Source organism: Ursus arctos, unplaced genomic scaffold (assembly GCF_023065955.2).
Source record: "Ursus arctos isolate Adak ecotype North America unplaced genomic scaffold, UrsArc2.0 scaffold_11, whole genome shotgun sequence".
Lineage (NCBI taxonomy): Eukaryota > Metazoa > Chordata > Mammalia > Carnivora > Ursidae > Ursus > Ursus arctos.
The window spans coordinates 1803947-1820471 of NW_026622775.1; the positions used below are offsets into that span (position 1 = coordinate 1803947).

Here is a 16525-nt window from a genome sequence, read left to right on the forward strand (position 1 = left end):
CACTGTCAGGAGTCACCACCACATTTTCATAGTAAGAAACGAAGAAAGCATTTTCAGTTACTTACTGGGAAAAATGTGTGCACCCTCTAATCATCTAATATAAATTCTCCACAAAACAGTATTATTTATACTCTTATTCTAAAAACGCCATCTTCTTTCCTTTTCCCCACTCCAAAAATACTTCTCATGAATATTCATATCTTTCTTTCAAACTAATCTAGAGTTTGTATTACCAAAGTATTCCTCTTTCTTTTACCCACCAAAGAAAGCTTACTCTAGCTTCTGCCCAATTCATGCTTAACCTGTATTTTAAGTTGCTATGAACCATTAACACAATGCCCTGTACTTAGTGTCTCTCTTTCAAATAACTCCCCCAGGTCCCTACAAGCATCTTCAATTGCAGGTTACGTCTGTTCAACTTAATCAACTAACATGATACATTGGTTGAAACAATATAAAACTGTGCTTTCCTATATAAGAATTGATATTCTTTCACTTTATTATAAGGGTTCAAAATTAATTTAGGACAAAAAGTTCCCAGTTTTTCATTCAGGTATAGCAGGAATGTAGCTGAATTAAATTATCTTGACTATTCTCTTCCTGCATTATATTTCCATAGTTCATAAGGCAGTTGCTGTACGTTAATTTTACTTTTACATTTCTTTTCTGATTTTTGCTTTAGAAACCAAGCAAAATATGACCAATTCTTAGTTATTCATAGACAAAATGTAGAGTACTTTAGGTTATGTAAGTTTAATCTACTTCGCCTTCCTTTCAATAATGTATATAATTGGCTAGAATTGAACACAATGATTGACCTTATTTTCATTTGTTTTGTTCACCTTTGAGTGGTGATGCAGAGTGAGCTTTTAAGAAGCCAAAAGGGAACATCTTTATGGTAATTCACTATTGAAATTTTTAAAAATGTCTCTTTTGGATAAACCAGGATCTGATTCTAGTGTAGTGCTCTTTAACATTCAGCTGAGGAGTCCTGACATCAAACACAAAATCGCCGTCCCAAATTTCACACAACACTACAGATATCACTGCTCCACTAAAGAAAGTAAGTCTACCAAATGTAGCCAGAACATTTTTTAATTAAAGTAGAAATTTCCCCCTTTCTCTTCTCCTTCAATGCACTACTCATGAACCCATGAACCGTCATCATGGCCATCTCTGAGTTTTGTGTGCTCCAGGTTTCCTGAGACTGCTTTTAGGGGAAACCTGGCCCAGTGAAGGCAGAAACAAAGTCACACTACGGCTGCTGAGACTTCTCTGGGCGGTACTCTCTCCTACAGTTCCAGAAGTTTCTAGGGCTTTCTACCACTCCTGTGAGCTAAAGGTTCACAGTATCATGAGAGTGGGCCCTGCAACTGAGCGGGAGTGTGCTTACTTTTTCTCTTTGCCCTGAATCCTAAATTCTAAGAATTTTAATCCCTGTGGCTACCAGGTTGTGTAGGGCCTGAGGCAGGTCTGGGAATTTCTTTAGCAATGAGTCTGGTTCCTTCTAAAGTCCTACATGCACTGAGTTTGTGTGTGCAAACTCACAAAGGTCAATTCTCTTCCCCCCCCCCCCAGTAAAATGACTACAGTCACCAAAAACTAAAAAACCTTACAAATTACCTAATTCAAACTTTCCCCAACTTTGCATGATGCCTAGAGGTTTTCCATTTCCTCAGGAGAATACAAGGAAAGTGCTTAAATAGAAGCATATGGGAAAATTCTGGGGAAAAAATTCCCAGATGGGAAAAGTGGTTAAGTATTAGAGTAAGTTGTTATGTTGTGGAAACTAACTTCTTCTGTTTCCTCTTCCCTTTCTTCCTGTTTAAGCCTCTGAATATAGGACTGATTCTCATTGAATAATTTAAATTAGTCACAAAGACTTTTCCAATATCCAACAATGGGATGGGCTATCTCATGAAGGAGTCACAGCCTCATCACTGGAAGTATTCAAGAAGCTGGAATTGAAGGGATTTTTCTCTCTGAGGTCTAAAAATTTAATTCGACAACATTAATGCCAATAGTGACGTTAAAACCCAACATGTATTGAACACTTTCTAGCTGCTTCACATTTTACCTGGATTATCTCATTCGGTTCTCTGCAAGAACTCTTATAAGGAAGATACTATTTTTAGCTCCATTTTATGAATAAAGAAACCAGGCATAAATAAGTTAAATAATTTGCCTTAAGTTATGAACGAAAGACCTGGTATTTGGACCTAGACAGTCTGACTCTGGAACTTTTTTTCTCCATAAAGAAACTCACTGGACTAACACTGACATAAAATAAATGGTGCACATATCGTTTAGTCAGTTTGGACCTATACACACACTCATGAAGTCATCATCGCAATCAAGATAATAAACATATTCCCCACTACCCCCAACTTCCTCCTGTCCCTATAAAGGAAATTGTGAAATCTTTCCTTCCTGGCTCTCTCCCAAACTCTCCAACCAATGATGTTTTGTGTCACTACACACGAGCATTTGCATTTCTTAAAATTTTATATAAACAGTATGATATAATATGTATGATATGTCTGCCTTTTTTCACTCAATGTATTTTTTTTTAAGTTCAGCCACATTCCAGCATGTACCACATATTCGTTTCTTTTTATTGCTGAGCAGTACTCCTACTGCTGAACATACAGTCTGAATATGCCACAATCTATCCATTCATCTGTCGATGGACACTTGGGTTGTTTTCACTTGCTGTCTATTACAAAGAGAGCTGATATAAACATTTGTGTACAAGTCTTTGTATGGACAGATACTTCCATTTCTCTCGGGTAAATATCTAAAAGTGGAATGGCTAGATCGCATGGTAGGTATATGCTTAACTTCTCACGAAAATGCCAAATTGTTTTTTCCACAGTAGTTCTATCACTTTTCATTCCAACCAGCAGGCTATGGAACGACCAGTTCCTCCACATTCTTGCCAACAATTGGAATGGCCAATCTTTTAAACTGTTAGCTATTCTAAGAAGTGTGCGTAAGCATGTCACTGTGGTTTTTAATTTATATTTCCTTAATGACTAGTCAGGTTGAGCATCATCTCACGTGTTTTCAGTATGTCTTCTTTGGCAAAGCGACCATCCAAATATTTTGCACATTTCTTTTGGGGGTGAGGACATGTTTTATTTTCTTATTAATGAATTGTGAGAGTTCTTTATATATTCTAGTACAAGTCCCTTTATCAGGTATACGATTTTCAAATATTTTCTTACTGTATGTGGCTTTTCATTCTCTTAAGAGTATTTTTTTTTAGAACAGAAATTTTTAACTTTGATGAAATTCAATTTATCATTTTAAAAATTAGGTTATGCTTTTAGTGCCATATCTAAAAAACTGCCTAACTAACCGAAGACCAAAATAGGTTTATAGCTTTACGTTTTAGATTTGGGTCTAGGATACATTTTAGACAATTATCATATATACAGTGCAAGGTATGGATTGAAGTGAGGTTTCTTTGGTACCATATGGAACAGCCAACTGTTCAAGTACTACTCGTTGAAAAGACTGTCATTTTGAAAATCAGTTGTCCACATATATGTAGGTCTATTTCTGGATTTGGTTTCATTGATTTGTCTAGTTTTACACCATTACTTAAGTCTCTGGACTACTATAGTTTTATAAAATGTCCTGAAATAAAGTTACTATTCCAACTTTCTTCTTTATAAAGTTATTTAGTTTATTCTAGGTCTCTGGTACTTATATACATGAGTTTGTTAATTTCTATAGAAAAGTGTATTAGAATTTGATTGACATTGCACTGAATCCATTTTGAGAAGAACATCATAATTTGAGTCTTCCAACCTATAAACATGATATATTTATGTTTACAAATAAATCTATGAATTTAGTTCTCTGATGTCTGTTGGCAATGCTTTATAGCTTATAGGTTCTTCACATATTTTTTTTTCTAGATTTATCCCTAGGTGTTTCATACTTTTGATGCCATTGTAAATATCATATTTATTTTTAGTTTCCAACTGTTTATTGCTAGCCTATAAAAATATACTTGTTTTTTTGTATATCGATCTTGTATCCTGCAACAAACTTGTTAAAATCACTTATTCTGGTAGCCTTCAGGTAGATTTCATTGAATATTCTACACAGACATTCATATCACCTTCCTTCATAAGCTGGATGCCCTTCCCTTCTTTTTACTGCACTGGCTAGAACCTACGATGCTGAATACAAGTAGTGGGAGCCAACTAGGCCAAGCGGTGTGTTTATGTAAAGATTTTAAGTACACATTTAATTTGTTCATGCCTACTTCTTCTTCAGCGAACTTTGGTAATTTACATATCTCAAGGAATCTGTCCATTTCATCCAAGTTGTCAAATTTACTGGTATAAAGTTTTTCACAATATTTTCCTATTGTTCTCCTAATAACTGTAGAATCAGCAGTAAAGTCACTTGTCTCATTCCTGATGCTGAAGATTTGTCTTCTTTCTCTTCTTTCCTGATCATTCTGGCTAAAGATGTAGCAATCTTATTGACCATTTCAAAAGAACTAGCTTTTGGTTTTACTAATTTTCTCTATTATTTTCCTAGGCATTCAAACTTTAAAATTTATGAATACTTCAAACATGCAGAAAATGCAGAGACAATTTTAACACATACTACTCTTAGACTTTTGAAAGAGTTAATGTTATTTCAGAAACTTTACAACTGAAGTCTTTTTTTCTCCCTACTCATCAGAAATTAAAATCATATTTATTTCCCTTCTCAGAAGTAACGTGTAACCACCACGCTAATGCTAGTGTTTACTGTTCTTATTCACGTTTCTAAAATATGAATACCGTATCTGTCTGTACCCATAAAAATATATGGTACTGCTTTGGGTGTTTTGTATACTACGCACTATGTCTTGCTGCAAAAGCTTTTTCTGCCCAGCACTGCACTTCCAGGTTTTATCCATGCAGAGTCACACAGTTCTAATTTCCTTATTTTGCCTGTGGCACAGTATTCCACCATATAAATATACTACGGTTTATTTACCCAGTTCTTATCCACAGACTTTTACTCAGTTTCCAATTTGCCATGTCTGATCACATAAACACACGTATTGGTGTCTCTGTAGAATGTGTACTTAGAAGAGCGATTTCTGAGCAGTGGATTGTAAGTATCTTCAACTTTACTTACAATTACTTAATTGCCTTCAAAGTAGTTGTACCAATTTATACTCCCATCAAACATATCAAAAGTAGGAGAGGTCTCCTTTCCCCACTTGCTTAGAAACACCTGGAAAAATCAGACTTCCACACGTTTGAAAACCTGGTAACTATGAAACTATGTTGTGTCTTAGTTTGATCTCACTGATTATTGGTGAGATACAGCAAATTCTCACATTGACTGGCCGTTTAAGTATCTTCTTTTGTGAACTGTCCATTTGTATTGTTTGCCCATTTTTTTTTCCTACTAGATTTTTTTCTTGTTGATCTGAATAAGTTGTTAAGTCTTCTGTCATTTATATGCAAATATCTTCTCCCAGTCAATGGCTTATGTTTTAACTCCTTTTATGGTACCTTGTAACTGTTCACAGGTTTTTTTCCTTTAAACTTCATTTAAATTTATCAATTCTTTATAAACCTATAAAGGTCCCAGCCCTTTATCACTCCATATAAATTTTAGGATCATCCTGTCAAGTTCAATTAAAAACTCTATTAGGATTCTAATTAAAAATCAATTGACTTCATTAATTAATATGGGAGAAATGGCCTCTTCATGATTATATGTTTTCCATTTTTTAAAAAAATTCTTTAAGCTGTTACTTCTCTATTTGTACTTTTCCATTTATTCCTGATTTAATATTGGTAATTTATATTTTAAACGAAATTGTCACTTCATCTGTGTCTCAAAAGGTATTGCCAAAAGCATCTGAGTATTCCCTTCTGATTATTTAAATATCTCCTATGTCCATAATTATGTCTTTAATTCTTGATATTTTTAATTTGTGCTTTCTCTTTCGTCCTTCCTATAATAGTTTTGTTTATATTATTATTCTTAAAAAAAGAAACCCAGCTTTTGTTTTATTTGATCCTTGCCATTATCTGTTTCCTTTCATTAAACATTTGCTGTAGGGGCGCGTGGGTGGCTCAGTTTGTTAAGCGTCCAACTCTTGATTTTGGCTCAGGCCATGATCTCAGTTGTGAGACTGAACCCTGTGTCAGGCTCCGTGCTGGGCGTGGAGCCCGCTTCAGATCTTCTCCCTCCCACTCCCCTCTATCCCTCCCTCCACTAAAAAAAATAAAATAAATTCCTCTACTCTTTGTAATTTTCTTTCTTAGTTAAAAGATAAGAAAAAGAACAGAGTAATTGTTGAGTTCAGCATTTGGCCTCTCAATTTTCATTTCTGCTATATGATTTTACTGCTCTCAAAAACTGTTTCTGCAGCATTGTGCAAGTTTTGACATATACTGACCAGTTGTCATTCAATTTCAAGTATTTTATGATTCCTTACAATTCATTTTTTTGAGGTATAACTTATTCAGAAGTGTTTTTAGTTTCCAAACATATGGATTTGGGGTTTTTTTCTTTTAATATTTTCATAAATGATTAGTAACTTTATTATACTATAGACAAGAGAATGTTGTCTGCATGACATCAACTCTTTGGCATTTTTTTTTTGCAACTATTTGTGGACTAATACTCAATTTTTGAAAATGTCCACACGTGCTAGAAAAAACTATGCATTCTCTAATTGTATATGTCTATTAGATTAAGCTTGTAAACTTTGTTTCAATTGACTTAACATATTTAAAAAAATATTTACATACAGTAGGATCCTAAAAGTAGCATCTTAAATCCCAGTAGTCAAATAAATTGTCATCAATAGCAACTAATATTAGATCTGGAAGGCAAAATCACATAATGTGTGCACATACATACATGAACACACATTCTCTGTGCCCTATAAATGCTCTGAATCTTGCGCCTGGAAATAAGCTCCAATTTTTAGTCACACCATCCTCAAGAATTGGCAAAGTCCCATATTTTTTGGCTATAAAGCTACATAAAGGTTAAAAAAAAAAAAAAGACACACTATCCCCCCCGAACGTGTAACTGGGTGGTCCTGTGGTGGAACTACTACAGACTGTTCCTGCTGTTGCCAGAGACCCACGCAGTGGCCTGGCCTTCCACGCTCTCCGCCTCTGTGCACCCCAGGCTGTGGAGAGCTCCACACCATGTCTTGCTTTGACACGGCCTTGCCTTTCATGATTGTAAGTAATTCAAACATGTACATGTATCAACAAAATCCCGTAATTCTTTTGATCATTTCAATTCTCCTTATCTTCCTCAGATCCACTAGCCTTCTTAAGACCTGACCTATGCAAGACAAATTACTGCTGTAGCTATTTTGTTTCGTTTCTCAAATGCTTCCAAATACTCCTCATCCGGTTGTTGGCTTTTATTTTTCTTGGTTATAATGACAATACTCTTCCTACTCGACCTGTACATATGATCAGGTAACTACTTAATGATTTTTTTTTTTAAAGATTTTATTTATTTATTAGACAGAGATAGTGACAGCCAGCGAGAGAGGGAACACAAGCAGGGGGAGTGGGAGAGGAAGAAGCAGGCTCCTGGCAGAGGAGCCTGACGTGGGGCTCAATCCCATAACGCCGGGATCACGCCCTGAGCCGAAGGCAGATGCTTAACCGCTGTGCCACCCAGGTGCCCCTACTTAATGATTTTTAAATCTCAATGCTACTTACACTTAATTGTGCTTTGATCAATACATACTCAGGAGTAGATGCTTCCTGTAACAGTTCTATGAATCACTCAAAAGTTTAATCCATGTATTTTCTTTTTGTATTTTAAAAGTACCCATTCAGGGTGCCTGGGTGGCATAGCGGTTAAGCGTCTGCCTTCGGCTCAGGGCGTGGTCCCGGCCTTATGGGATCGAGCCCCACATCAGGCTCCTCCGCTGGGAGCCTGCTTCTTCCTCTCCCACTCCCCCTGCTTGTGTTCCCTCTCTCGCTGGCTGTCTCTATCTCTGTCAAATAAATAAATAAAATCTTAAAAAAATAAATAAATAAATAAAAAATAAAAGTACCCATTCGCCAGAGCAGTTAATTTATCCTAAAATCTCACCTAATCAACTCATCCTGAGTATTCTATCAAAATAGATCTTGTTGATTAAACTTGTTAGAATGCATTCAGTCATTCTAATAAATCCATTAAACTTTGGGGTTATAATTTGATTTCACATAATCCCAGGATGGATGTGGTCAGAATGTGAACAAGTTCGATGGATAACATCAATGTCTTTATTTTGAGCAACCAAAGGACAAACAAAAACTAATAGTAATTTGACATCAATGCAATGCTCAGTATATAGTAGAACACAGAGATCTGGGAATATATACCTGAATAATTTTGATTCAAACATCTGTGTGGTTCTGAAGAGATGAAATGCCAAGTCAAAATACTCTGACTACAAAGAATTTCGTTATTACAAGTTAATAAAATTTTCATAAGAAAGTATTATCTAATCTGGGTTCCTGAGTCACTAGATGTTCCTAATAGAGCAATTCTTCGACTTACACATTTTTAATGGTGAAATCCCATGTACGATATGCTCCATTAGAGGTAGTAAAGATGGACTGATTTCTCTGCATTTGGATTCTCAGTGAAAAGTCAGTTTAGCACTTCCTTCATTATTAGAAAGCACATCAAAGTTACCACACCATGTAATTGAAGGTGGATATTAATGTTTCTGAATTCTAATCTTGTTCCTCAGATCCAACTATCTAAATCACATCCATATCCTCCCAATTATTCTTTTTTCCAGAGGATTATTTTCCTAATAATATGATAGGAAACAAATAAAAAACAAGATGTAAGATAGAAACTTTAATCTTGTAGCTAATTTTAAGACAAGGATCTATTTTATACGTCTTATTTATAAATCCCAAACTGAAGTGGAATAGTTTTCATCTGAGATTAACGAAGAGAGAGACTACCTGGACAAAGATAAAAAGGTTTTTGTTTTCCTTTATTTTTCTTCTTAAAGAAGTAATAATAAATATTGATGAGAACTAAGTTCAGAATATAACCTACATATATACAAAACTGAAAACTTGGGGAAAATAAACTGATATTGTACCCTGTATTCGTAATAATGGCTTCCCAGATCTTCTCTACCTCCCTATAATCCATTTTCACCAATGCAGCCAGAGTGATCTTGTCAACATCTAAGACAATTCAGATTACTCCTCCACTTAAAACTAGCTAGGGGTTTCATATCTCATTCAGAAGAAGAAACAAATGTCTTAAGACAGTCTTTACAGACTATTTCACAGGGTCTTTCAAAATAATTTGTGACCACTTCCAACCCCAGATCCAAACATTTCTGATCTCACCTCCTCCTGTCTCCCCCAGACTCTCTCTACTCCACAAATCACTGCGGTTCCTTGGGTATTTCTTGAACATGTCAGGCATCCTTTCGTCTCATGGCCTTTGGGACTGTGGCCTGGGACGCTTTTCCTTCAGATGGTCACTTGGCTAATACTCTTACCTTCTACAAATCTTGACTCATATCAGTCTTCTTCTAGTTAGGCTGCCCCCGACTCCCTTTTTAGTAACTACAACTCTAATCCCACTCCTGGCACTTCATCCCCTCTGCCCTGCTCACTTTTCATAACAGTATTTATTGCATTCAGACACACTACAGTTGATCCTTGAACAACAGGGGTTTGAACTTTGCGAGACCACTTAAAAGTGGATTTTTTTTCAATAAATACAGTACATATCATAAATGTATTTTCCTTATGATTTTCCCAGTACCATTTTCTTTTCTCTAATTTACTTTATTGTAATAACATAATATATAATTCATATACAAAGCATGTGTTAACTATGTTATCAGTAAGGCTTCTGGTCAATAATAGGCTGCTAGTAGTTAAGTTTTTGGGGAGTCAAAAGTTATACGTGGATTTTCAACTATGCAGGGGGTCAGCACCCCTAACCCCATGCACTGTTCAGGGTCAACTGTATATATTTTCCTTGCGTATTTATTATCCATTTCCCTAACTAGGATGTTAGCTACACAAGGGCAGAGGTTTTTCTTGTCTTAATACTGCATCCCCAGTACCTAGAATCTTACCACACACAGCAGGTACTAATTCAACAGCTGATGAATTAGTGGGGAAAAAAATTCAAAGCAGCCATAGTGAGTAAATATTTTTATTGTTCCTGAAGTAAAGACCTAAATTCACTAGTTTCGATCTCGTAATTAGTTTAAGATTAGAAAAAGCTTAATTTATAAATGGGATTTCTAGCCTACGACCACTCCTGAACACACTTTATATGGCAGTATTACCTGATTATCTGAATGTGAATTTTCTTATTTCGTGCTCTCCACATCAAGCATTAATTTCCTAAAAATTCAGTTGACTCCAGGCAGCCTCATCACTAAGATATGTAAAAATTCAAGGATATCATCTTAGCTAGAAGGAGAGCTTGCAAGACAGCCCAACTAAATGGGAGAAAAGGGAAAAATAGTGTTCTTTCATTTTTCTTGAGTCAAAACGCACATGCACCAGCAGCCAATCACAATTTAGACACAGGATGGTGGGTCACTCATGGAACAGGACAGTACAAGGAGATTAAAGCATATAAACAATAAATTGGTGATATTAAGAAAAGTAGCTTCATATGAAATTAGTTAAGTGGTTAATGTACCTTATTTTTTTAATCTTTTTTGAAAAAGAGAGAGAAAGGGAACATGAGTGGGGAAAGGGGCAGAGGGAGAGAAAGAATCCTCAAGCAGATTCCCTGCTGAGCACAGAGCCATGACCAGGAGATCATGACCTGAGCTGAAAGCAAGAGTCGGACACTTAAACCAACTCACCCACCCAGGTGCCCCAATGTGGTTAATGTACTTTAGAAAACAGAATTTTAAAATTCAACTAAAAGATTTTTAATTCTCCAGATCAAAAAAAAAAAAAAAAAAAAAAGATTATACTGTTATGTTTTAACTGTGCTTCCCAAAAGACTTGATACATTTCATTGCTAGATTTTTCAGAATTTCTGCTAGATTTCCCCATGAAGTTTGTAAGATTAAAGGATGCTTTGAATATTTGCCCCTTACCAGTTCAACTATTGATCTTGCCTCCTCTTGAGTGCAATGGAAAGGGCTGTCACATACCTGCACATTTGTGCTGGAGAGGAAAAGACGAAGTTATTATTAATTGGGATAAAAAAGAAGCAATTACCAAAAAGAAAACCAACTCCAATACTCCACATTGAATGCAGAATTCCAGTAATTTATTTCCAGCCAGTGAAAAAGGACCTGAATGAATATAAACTGAGATATTTATACATTCTTTCAGGCAAAGTTATAAATACAGTGCTCCACAGCACTGCACATTCTAGAGTTGTTTTTAAATTTAAATAATAGTATACAAATTTAAATAATCTCCTGGTATATAAAAGACTGTACACCACACCTACACTTCGCCTTTAGTGAGGAAAAGAAAAACCAAACCTGACCCATGGGATGATGACTATAAGGAAGAATTTTCATCTAAGTGAGGTGATAAACACTGTAGCTGGCCAGTGAAAGACGCTATGGAGTATCTCAGATAGGTATGGAAGGCTAAGATAAGAGGGTGAGAGGAAAGCACATGAATATGAACACTCGGTTTCCTTACGGGGAGGGAAGGTCAAGGAGGTGTTGACAGGAGCCCCTTCCATGGTCAAAGCCTTCCCACACGATGGGGAAGCAGAGGCATCTGCTTCCTGGATGAAAGCAGAGGCGTCATTCCTCCCAAACATATTAAGAATGATTTTTAAAAATTTCATCAAAGAAATCAGATTAAAATGGATACAGAAAGAGGCAGTAGAGGAGTTAAAACCAAAGGAAAAAGTAATTAGCAGATCCCTTGAGAAGAGGAAACACACACACACACCCAAACACGTACTTGCCCTCCAAGTGGGCCTAAGAGATATATATTATCAAATGCATTTTCATAATGGCTTTCGTGAAATATTTTGGGATATATTGATAAAAAGACCTGTCTAGTTATTTATTTATCTTTGTAATTACATCTGTCTGTAATCAGACACTGGGTATACAGCAATTACAGTTAAGCGGCTGTTGTGCTTTCTATCCAGACTCACAATGTGGGATTTATTTTCATTCTTGGCATGGATAAAATTTGATGCAAGTTGGCATGATCTTTAAGACTATTTTGTATTCTCTTCTCTACAGCCCATATTTAAGTAGGCTAAAAACTGAAAAAGGTAAGGCCTTATAAGTCAGATGTTTCCCTGAAGTATGTAAAAACTAAATTTTAAAAGAACAAGGCAAAAAATTAGACACTGCGAGGTCTTAAGTGCTAGTCCTCTGAAGAAAGCATGGTGGATGCTAAATATAATGTTTTTAACATTATAACTAAACCAAAGTAAAACATATCCTGGAAATTCTGGGAAAATGATGGTATAAGAACAGGGCAGTCTTCCTAAATAGGGTTGCCAGATAAAATACAGAATACCCAATTAAATTTGAATTTCAAATAAGATCAAACGATTTTTTAGTATAAGTATGTCTCAAATATTGCATGAGACATTTATGTTAAAAAGATGTATTGCTCTGAAATTTAGATTTAACTGGCTATCCAGTATTTTATGTTAAATCTGATAACCTATTTCTAAAGTAACCCTCTGCTCCTACAACAAAGCAAACCATCAACAGATATGGTAGAGAAGAGTCAATATTAAAGCCAACAATGTAAATTTTTAAACTTCTGAACAACTTTTTAACTATCTCCAGTAAAATATCTTGACAAGTGGTAGAAAAGAGTCAATATTAAAGCCAACAATGTAAATTTTTAAAGTTCTGAACAACTTTTTAACTACCTCCAGTAAAATATCTTGACAAGTAACCAATGGAACTGAGGAGAGCCAAGAGGCTCTGCTGTTTTCACCTTGGACAAATTATTAGTATGGCTGTTTCAAGAATGAAACGGAAGGTATATACAAATACACTTAAGAGATTCTTGCAAGACACACCAATATAAAGATGAGAGATCACAAAGCCTCTTGTTTACTTTTTCTCCAATAGGCTCTTCTACTAGCATTAGCTAAAAACAGTGCCAACTTCCTCAATGACATCCTTTTAGTTAATAAAGTATACAGTCTGGGTTGTAATTTATTTCCCTCAGGATTTAATGTACTTTGAATGTTTGAAGACATGTTATCAGGAAACATTTTTATTTTCTGTAAATCGGCCCTAAAAAGTTAGTACTGATTCATATTTATTGATTCAAAAAATTATTCTTATACTAAATATTAGGGACATGTCTAGATGCTGAGGATACAATATTGAACCATGGAGCCCCTGTGGAGTTTATAATACTTAGGGCTCTTTTTAGTCTTAAACTATGACTACGGTCTGCAAGAGGACAGGCAGTGTAATCATTTAAAGGATGACTAAGGTGAAGGTGTCTATCATAAATGATATTTAAAATAAGGACTAAGGAGAATGTGCTGCTTTCCTTTTTATGATAAGATACCAAATATTTTGTTCTACATTTATAAACATTATATACACAATCTTGCTGACCAAAATAAGCTGACATGACATTAGACAATCAGCAACACTGAAAACGCTGTGGATGACAAACCAACCTCCATTTAAAAATAATAAAAAGGTGCATTAATAGATACATAATAGTGCAAAATAACTGACTAAATAAAAAGACACAGAAATAGAAAATTACCTGCAAATGATAAACAGACACAAGATGAAATTTACAAGGTGAGCAATATGGAACGTTTTAGTAAAGAGAAAAGTATTTTCTTCGAGACAATCTCAAATTAGACAAAGGCTCACACTCATGAGACTCCTCAAAGACAGTGTCCAGGATACAGATTTGCCAAGGCTTTTCATTCTAAAGCAAAGTAGTCAAGAAAAAAGGAGAGAAAAAATGTAAAGAGATAAGAATGACAATGATTTTGGACCACAACCTCCAGAGTTGACAGAAAAAAACTGACATTGAAGTAAATCTATAGAAAGCCAAGAAGTGGAGCTCTCCATACACAGATCAAGTATGCCTTCTTCTAGAAAGGTTAAAAAGAAACAATTTTAAGACCTACACAATTTGGAAGAACATATTTATATATATGTAATATTTATAGTTACTCAGTAAGCATGTGTAAACTACCTACTACGTGTCAAGTCAAGACAATGAGATAGGAGGGGACAGAACATGAGGCTGGAAAAGTAGGTCTGGACATACTGTTCAATATACAGAAGACTTGGGTTATATTCCAAGATCAAAGGGAGCCACAAGAAGTTTTTAAGCAAAAAAATGACATCACATTTTTATCTGTCAAAGATAATTCTGACAGTACTATCTAGAGTAAATTAAACAAGAAAGTGGTTACAATATAAAACAACTTATGAGTATATAAATGACAAGTAACTGAATTAAATAAAGTAAAACTGAATTAAAATTGAATTAAAAATTAAATTAAAAAAACTCAGACGTTCTAGAAGTGCATCTGGGAATCAATCAAAACTTGAAAAATTTGGAAAACAGATGGGTCAGAATAATGTTCAGTGAAATAAAATAACCTGGCAAAATGAACCGTACATTTTGATTTCTTAAAAATAAGGTAGATAAATAAGCCATGGTGGAAGAACGAACAAGAGGAGCTGAACAGTAAAACTCAAATGGCAAAAACTCTATTTCTCTTACAACACAGTGGAAAGTTACTTTAGGGAAGAATAGAAATAATAAAATTCTCTCTGTTAAAAGAATATGTAGCTTTCAGAGTAAACACTAAGCAATGGGAAAAAAAGAATAAAAATAACAACATAAAGAAGAGTACTCAAAGTATCAATTACAGAATTTAATAAATGCAGGGATCCTGGAAGCAGAAGAGTCATACTACGTTTGAAAACCAACAAATATCTGTTGGTTTTAAAATATTAGTCAACAATTTACTTCAACAGGTATTTACTGAGTGGCTACCACATGTCAGGAATAAGGAATATAAAGATGAATAAGGTATCTTTATCTATCTGCTTTTGAGGAACTTAGGTGCCAGAAAAGGAGAAAAATTCACAAACCAAGCAGTTAGTAACTGGTAAATGCAATGACAGAAGTTCACAGGGAGCAAGCAACGCCGTGACCTGGCATGCTGGCTAGCACGAGGCTAGTCTGAGGGAAAGCTTCCTAGAGAAAGTAAAGTAAAAACTAAGTCTCAAAAAGAGGAGCAAGTTAGCTAGTTCAAGAAATGAGAAGACAATCATGGCAAAGGAAATAGCATGCATGGCCTGCAGGTCAATCAGAGCATGGTGTTTGTGGAGTGACAAGTGTACCTAAGTTGTGGGAGCATGAAGTAAGAGGCAAGAAGTGATGGAAAATGAGGCCAGCCAGGGAGCAGGGACCAAATCCTAGAAGGCCTTGTTTGCTCTTCTATGAGAAGTTGGGACTTCATAGTCCTTAAGCAGAGAGGCTTATCAGAAGCACCTACGTAGGAAACTGTAAAACATACAGATGCTTAGACCCTACTCCTCAGAGATCCTAACTCACTAGGTTTAAAGAAGGAGACAACGCACTTGAATTTTCCAGGTTTTCCTAGGTAATTATAACACACTCTACATGACTTGAGAGAAATGCTGTGATAAAAAAAATGTGGACCTAAACTCCACTGAGTAGGGAAAATAGGCTAAATAGGAAGGGGGGAGGTTGCTGATCAGTTACAGTGTATATTTTTAAGGAATTAAGAGAAAGAAGCAATTTATTAAGACTTTAAAGGAAATAAAAACTTTACTACTACGAATATATTTTTACAAATCAAGTAGTGACAAAAATAAGAAAATAATGGACAAAACGAGCTAAAATCTGAAGATCCTGACTTTAAAGTATCCAGATGCATAAAATTTATACCCAGAAATTTATATCCTGAAAAATTTTAAGCTAGTATTTAGTTGTATTTCTTTGAAAAGACAGGTAGAATATAGCTGGTAAGAGAGTAAGTTTGGAATCTGGCTTAAATCCTGGCTCTACCACTGGGTGTGACTTTAGATCACTTAATCTCTAGGTGGTCTCAATTTCCTCAGGTGTAAAATGGAGACAATGATAAGTATCTTACAGCATTCTTGTGAGTATTAATTAGATAACACATATTAAACACTTTGAACCCAAAAGATAGTACAAAGTTCAATAAATGTCAATTCTTACTATTAACATAATCCTTATCATCACCTAGGAGGCTACAAAAATGACTCCAGAGCGTACAAATAAAGTTACCCTCAGAGTAAAGATAATTAGACTCAGCATGGAAGGAATGACATCAAGCTACAGAAAAACTAATCAAAGCAATAGTCTCTAGCTGAGGAACCTGGAAAACATACAAACCCTTCACGGACTGCAAAAGCTTTTCAGAAAGTACCATAAGGAAGGAGGTGAAAGTAAACAGCAAGCAAATACTTGTTTGGACACCAAGCGACCCCTTCTTTTTAGAGGAGCTCACCACATGAATATCTCATTTATAACAT

At 35.3% G+C, this 16525-nt stretch overlaps 1 protein-coding gene across 4 annotated transcripts in view; it reads right to left on the reverse strand.

The window, feature by feature from the left end:
* PPA2 (inorganic pyrophosphatase 2) overlaps positions 1-16525 on the reverse strand; it is an 80646-nt gene that overhangs the window by 7108 nt on the left and 57013 nt on the right. For 2 of the 4 annotated variants that reach the window (XM_026499114.4, XM_026499113.4), the window contains one exon: positions 11105-11174. The exons of 1 other annotated variant lie outside the window; for it this stretch is intronic. In XM_026499114.4, coding sequence (XP_026354899.2) covers positions 11105-11174 — 70 coding nt within the window. Of the gene's footprint in view, positions 1-10333; positions 10490-11104; positions 11175-16525 lie in introns of all 4 variants that reach the window. One more of the 4 variants, XR_006409597.3, reaches the window with a different exon arrangement.